This window comes from Poecilia formosa, unplaced genomic scaffold (genome assembly GCF_000485575.1).
Source record: "Poecilia formosa unplaced genomic scaffold, Poecilia_formosa-5.1.2 Scaffold2462, whole genome shotgun sequence".
NCBI classification, from domain to species: domain Eukaryota; kingdom Metazoa; phylum Chordata; class Actinopteri; order Cyprinodontiformes; family Poeciliidae; genus Poecilia; species Poecilia formosa.
In genome coordinates, this window is record NW_006802401.1 from 1 (window position 1) to 6168 (window position 6168).

Below are 6168 nucleotides of genomic sequence, written 5' to 3' on the forward strand. Positions count from 1 at the left end.
ATAAGAACTGAAACAGGTGCCAAATTGTAATTCCGCTGATTTTGCTAGAATAGAAATTGCATACCACTTTGCGTCATAATGTGGAGACAATCGTCTTATCTTGAATGTGAACTAAACAAAAGAGTTGATTACAGATTTCAAGAAAAACAGGAGACATGATGGGGGAAGAAGTGGAGGTGGAGGAGGAGCATAAATACCTCGGTGTTCACATGGACAACAGACTAGACTGGAAATGAAGCAGCGAGACAAACTACAAGAAGGGACAGACTAGAGCAGGCTGTACTTCTTGATGAAGCTAAGGTCCTTCAAGGGTTGCAGCAAGATGATATGCAAATCTTCTATAAGTCTGTTGCGGAGAGTGTAATCTCTTCTGCCATCACCTGTTGGGGCAGCAGCATCAAACCTAGGGACTTAAAAAGGCTCAACAACCTGAAGAAGGCTGGTTCTGTTCTGGTGGAACCACAGGAGATGACGGAGCAAAGAGGGATTCTTCATGAAATCAAGAAAATGACAGCGAACCATGACTGACTGTGTTCATTCAGACTGCTACAGAAGATCTGGATGTACAACCACAGTTACAACAACATTTAATTTCCCTCTGGGATTAATCAAGTGTTTTCGAATGAAACTGATTTTACTTTGAATTTCCTATTAGGCTTTCTTCAAAAACTGAATATATTAAAATTAAAAGTATTTTTAGAAACAATGTCATAGTGTGGGAATGTGTTACTACAACAAAATTTGAATTCATTTCATTGCTTTATACAGATATTTTGAGGCACTCTATTGTCTACGATCCTTCATAAACCACAGTCCCAAAAGGTATTGTGCTGATAGTTGCTCTTACTGTAAGTACAGTGAAGTCTATGGGAGTAGCCATATTCTTGACTTTCTGACATAAACAAAGTCACAAAAACACACATCTGAGTACTTGAACAGCATGTTCTCTTGTCTTTCCCCTTTTGAAGAGTTTTCAAGAGAACCAGTGGTCATGGGTGGCAAATTAAACAATCCAAAACACTCTGAGGATTTAAATTCTGTTTTCATACCCAAGTTTGTTCGAAGACCAAAACATTTATAATAAAAAATACCAACTAGTTTGAGTGTATGATCTTAAAATGAGAATCTCAGCTTTAAATCATAATTCACAAATGTAAAGACGGTGCAAATGTAATTGGAAAAATTCACAAAGCTGCAAACTTAAGCCAGGATTTCTGTGGCATTTTTTTTTCTTCAAACAAGTTCTAGCTTAGTTGTCTCAAAACAAAGCCCCCAGTTTGCACCTGTACCTGTTGCATACTTTAGAGTCCGATTGTAGCTTGGCAGTCTTGTCCACCGCTCTCCATGGTCCTCTTGTCCTTCTGCCGTCTCCTTACTCAGCCTGTTATAATGGTTGTACAGCTGCATCATCTCTTTCCCCCATGACGAGTTGGGCAGGCTGAAGTCTCGAGGTTTTCGGGCAAAGATTTTTGGCAGTGCATGCTGAACATTAAAACAAATTACTTTTTTTTTTTTTAAAGCTTCAAGTAAATCTAGAGTAGTCAAAACAAGCAGCCAAAATACACATAGTATCTCTGAAGAGATTTACAGCTAAGCTGGAAGAATCTGTTGACAGGACAACTATTAGTAACACACTTCACGAATCTGTCCTTTACGAAAAAGTGGCAAGAAGAACTACTACTTATGTTAACATGGGAGAGAACTATTGCCACTGTGGAATGTGGTGGTGGCAGTCTCAAGGTGTATAGTATTTTTACAGCAGAAACAAGGAAGCTGGTCAGAATCCATGGCATGATCAAAACCATGTTAAGCCTTCCTTCTGCTTCAAAACGAGAGTTTCTATATATCCCAATGAAATACATTGTGGTTGTAACGTAATAAATGTGAATACTTTTGCAAAGCAAGACAAAAAAAAAGTAGCTTTAAACTAGCTTAGGTCATCACTGAAGCACAAATTTACTTATTCATTTTTTTAAAATATCCATCTCGTTTAAAAATACATTATTGTTCTCATCCTGTGACAGAGTGCCTGAGTAATTTTTTGGTTGTCTGTCATTCATATGAGGATGGTGCAGTCACACTAAACAGAAGGCCCAGGATCCAATGAGAATAGCATGAGGTTCACAGCGTCATCCAGCACAAATAACCAGCTTATTATGGTACCTACCACCAAGGTCCGCTCTGAGGTGGTCCTGAATAAAACACTAGAACATTGTGTCTTCAGTGGTGGATTCCCGAATGGGAGAGAACCGAAGCACCGAAATCCGCTGAATATTCGACCGACGCTTCGTGCCATTTCTAATCTGAAGAAAAATCTAAGAAAAAAAAAACACCTATGTTTTGTATTCAAGAAGGGGATGCTACTGTAACTGTAAGGTTGCTCTAATTAAGCGCTCCGAGTTTGTTTCTAAACGGCTTTAAAACGCGGTCATAGCTAACATCGAGACTAAAATACTGCCACTTCAATAAAAACTTGAAAAACTCCTTCATTAAACTCGTTTATATATTCTTTTAAAGCCAACTAGCTCGGTTAACTAACACTGTTATTGTTTTACCGGTGACTTTCATGTGTCACGATGATTCGCGCAGTGTCTGCCAACTTCCGGCACCGGTAACAGTGACGCAATTGCCGGGTCATGTCACGTGCTTTGAGATTTGCATCAGGATTGGTTGAAGGATGAACAGAGCTTCCTGTAACACCTACTTTGTCATAGCAACCAGTGATCTGTTTAATAAACCGCCAAACGGGGAGTTAGATTTAATGCTGTTTGCTCACTTTCTTGACTCACCAAGACGGAAAAAACTAGTTTCCTAAATTTGTTGGAGAGGTGGCCAGTTTCTTGAAGCCCAGTCTCTGTCACACGTACTTACAATTTCACAATGTGATGTAAATGAGAGACGCAGGACTAAATAACTTAGTTGATCAATGTAATGTATAGACTCAATGTCTATTGAGTAGTGAAATAGACAATGAGTATTAATGAGTTAGATATCGTAAATGTGCCCGTTTAACCTGAAGTAAAAAAACAATTTAAATTAAATAAATTTCCATTTTTAGTCACTGGCATGTAGATTTCAACTTAGAAGATAGAATACAGAAAATGAAATTATATTCAATTCAAAAATGTTATTAGCCCGAGAGGAAATTTAACTGTTGAATAATTTACTTCAAAAAGTTGTAGATATATACCCAAGTTGACAATGAAGTCAATATTGAAAGCATAGATGGATGTTTAAATATATTTTGTGTACAACTTTGTTCCAAAATCCAAAAAATTTTAAATAATTTCTTTAATGTACTCCAAAGTACGCATATATCAATAGAACATATTTTTTTCTCAAATTTAAATGTACTATAACACAATAGTAAATGTATTAATTTCCCATACATTTCTGTAAATGTGCCTTCTGTATGGGGAAAAAAAAGTTCTTTGTACAAACAATGATAAAGCCAACAAAACTTAAAATTTACAGGCATTTTATTTGGATAAACCCCAGTTCAAACAAATTGGTCTATGTGAAAATGACTGTCTCCTCTCTTTTAAAAAGTTGTGAAAGTTTTAACAAGTCTTGTTATTTTTTTACACTTTTTCTCTGAAATTCTGATAAAAATAAAACAAATGCTAAATGTCTGACTGCAGAGGCAACATGGTTAGGGAAGCTAATATATATATATATAAACACAATAAATGGGCAAAAATAAAGAGACTAAGCACAACTGCATAGAAAATAAACATTAAAAATTGAACATATTCAAAAACCACAAAGCTTTTAGCAGACAATTTTGAAAATTGCCAGCTTTAATAACCAACTCATAACCAGAAAATAAATGGTGCAAAGTTTTCATTGCTTTAAATCCCTCAAGTGTCAGATTGTTTTTCTCATTTTAAAACATTTTTCTACAATGAATATTTACTCAGCACAACCAAAGTATTACAAAAGGTTTTGCCATTGACACTATGGAAAAAAAACCCCTTAAATTCTCCACTAGAGGGAGTCAAAGGACTAAACCTCTCAGCTGAAGGCTTGTCACATTATTTAACTATTTTACTGTTGTGCCTACAGTGATGTTTCAGATAATAACAAAATTATTTGAGTCTAGCAGTGTAAATAATGAATTCCACAATACAGAATACGTTTTAAAGTAAAGATTCAAGAAGCCAAACAATATTCAACCGAAACAATCACTTCAAAAACAGAACAAAATTTAAATAAAAATGTGAAAAACGATTTCCCTTTTCCCATAGGTCAGCTAAATGTGCATGACAACAATACATATAAAAATAAGAAGACAAACAAACAAAAAAAAAGATGCCAACAGAACTTATAGATGGTTCTTCTCAGGTTTGACCCTGCGTGGAAAAGTTCAACCAAGTTTACTCGGATTTGATTTTATTGTGGTGGAGCGGACTCTCCACACAGTTTCCTACAAAAACAAAAAGAGAAAATCAGAAATCAGGACCTGACATAATAAAGGCTTTGATGTCACCATGACCAGTAGCTCTTTGCTTTACTCACCGTGCTTCTTCCTTAGTCATATCTGCATGGGCACAAATTGCTTTTTCTCTGTCCAAGATCTGTTGTTTCAAGTTCCCAATCTCCTCTTGAGCCTTATTCTTGGCTGCTTCATGATCAGCTGGAAAAAATAATAATAAATTGGAGAATGTCTGTATTTGATGCCTAGAAACAGGTCTAAATGATTGCTATATCATCGCCATTAGAGTTCAGTACATGATACCATGTTACAAAACAAGACGTTTGAAGAGAGAGCTAATGAAGTTTCATGTGGGTTTATGGGACTGCACCAGGAAACATATTTGCATACATATTGCTACAGTTCAGTGGCAGTGTTCTTCTGTCTAGACTTACTTTTGAGCTTATTTATGGATTCTTCCAACTCGGTCTTCTTCTTTTCAGCGTTTCCCTAAAATGATGAATATAAATGCACTTGTTAGGAGTGGAAAAGAAAAAGGCCATGTGCAAAACAACATATATTATAGAGACAACAATGGCAAGGGTGGTAGGAGTTCATCCTGTAACTGGGGAGCTGCAGGTTCGAATCCCCATTAAATCTGTCTCAGTTGCTGTGTATTTAATATTCATATTTTTTAAACATATTTCAATCAAATTGGCTGTTCGTGCATAATTAATTTTCAAATTCATAAACATGGGGGGGGGAAATTATCAGCTGCATGCTAAATAGCTTTTCAGTTGCCTTGATGTCTCTCCAGGATGATTAAGCATTCTCATGTATTCTGCACCTTATAAGAAGTAAAAGAAACCGTTTATGCTGAAAGTACACCTTTTTAGGTTCGATTGAGAGATTCTTTTAATCAGACTGAGATTTAAGAAAAGGGGTACAAATCATGGGGCAACCACTGCTTGGACCTGAAACGTTGAAAACTTTATGTGAGTGTTTGCGCCTTGCCTTCGCCGCGTTGCAGGTCTCCAGACTTTTCTCAGCCTCCTGCAGCGCCTTCTCCTTCTCCGTCTTCTCCTTCTTCAGGTCCTCCAGCTTCAGGTTGGCGTTGTCCACTGTGGATTTGAGCTCCTGGATTTTACTTTTCATGTCCATGATGGAGTCTTCCCTCCTCTTCACCTCCGCAGAGCTCTCCACCATGCGGGCCCTCAGGTTACGCAGACTCAGCTCCTGCCGCAGAGTCTGGAAAATCATCGCTACCATAACCGCCACGCTGACGGCGACAAAAAAAATCACCAGCTTCATCGTTTTTTGTTTTTTTTTCTGTTGTTCTCACTTGATCGATGGTAGATTTTGACTGGGGCCGTCTGCTGTGGTAAAACCTGCCGGTGGTCACTTGTTCATCCCTGGAAGAATGTCTCCAGCTCTCTTCCCGAGATCAGCGACGCCAAAGTTGTAGTAACCGGCTCTACCTGCCGAGCAAGCTGGGCGTGTCGATTCACCTGCTTCCTGGTGACACCTTTATGCGTTGGCACTAAGAAAGGATTTTAAAAATGAAAAGAAAAATATATGTAAATTGCCTTTGAACTTTTATTTTTCCAAAAACTTGTTGATGTTGGAATTAAAAAAAAATCTTTATAGGCTACATAATTATAGTTTAACTGTTAAATATAATGCGGTTAATGGATAATTAAATGTGTTCATTTGCAAGAAAATTACCTAAATCTTTGTGTGGCATTTGTTAAAAG

The 6168-nt window shown here is 37.2% G+C and overlaps 1 protein-coding gene across 2 annotated transcripts; it reads right to left on the reverse strand.

The window, feature by feature from the left end:
- Window positions 1-3464: 3464 nt before the first annotated feature.
- On the reverse strand, window positions 3465-5942 carry LOC103133261 (puff II/9-2 protein-like). 2 transcript variants are annotated; one of them, XM_007545037.2, is made up of 5 exons: window positions 5757-5942; window positions 5429-5662; window positions 4870-4924; window positions 4519-4636; window positions 3465-4426 (listed from the first exon to the last, which is right to left on the reverse strand). In XM_007545037.2, the coding sequence occupies exons 2-5, from the start codon at window positions 5618-5620 to the stop codon at window positions 4393-4395; spliced, it is 399 nt and encodes a 132-aa protein (XP_007545099.1). In that variant the 5' UTR covers window positions 5621-5662; window positions 5757-5942; the 3' UTR covers window positions 3465-4392. The 2 variants fall into 2 exon arrangements, with proteins under 2 accessions (XP_007545099.1, XP_007545097.1); XM_007545035.2 differs by having other exon boundaries at window positions 5429-5942.
- Between the last annotated feature and the right edge of the window lie 226 nt (window positions 5943-6168).

Bases quoted from the DNA above. Each gene is read 5' to 3' on its own strand.
- LOC103133261 (XM_007545035.2), bottom strand. From the start codon at position 5,725: ATGAAGCTGGTGATTTTTTTTGTCGCCGTCAGCGTGGCGGTTATGGTA. The intron at 4,925-5,428 runs GCAAGGCGCAAA...TCATCATTTTAG, and splicing joins AGACCTGCAACGCGGCGAAG to GGAAACGCTGAAAAGAAGAA. The intron at 4,427-4,518 runs GTGAGTAAAGCA...TTGTTTTTGTAG, and splicing joins ATGACTAAGGAAGAAGCACG to GAAACTGTGTGGAGAGTCCG.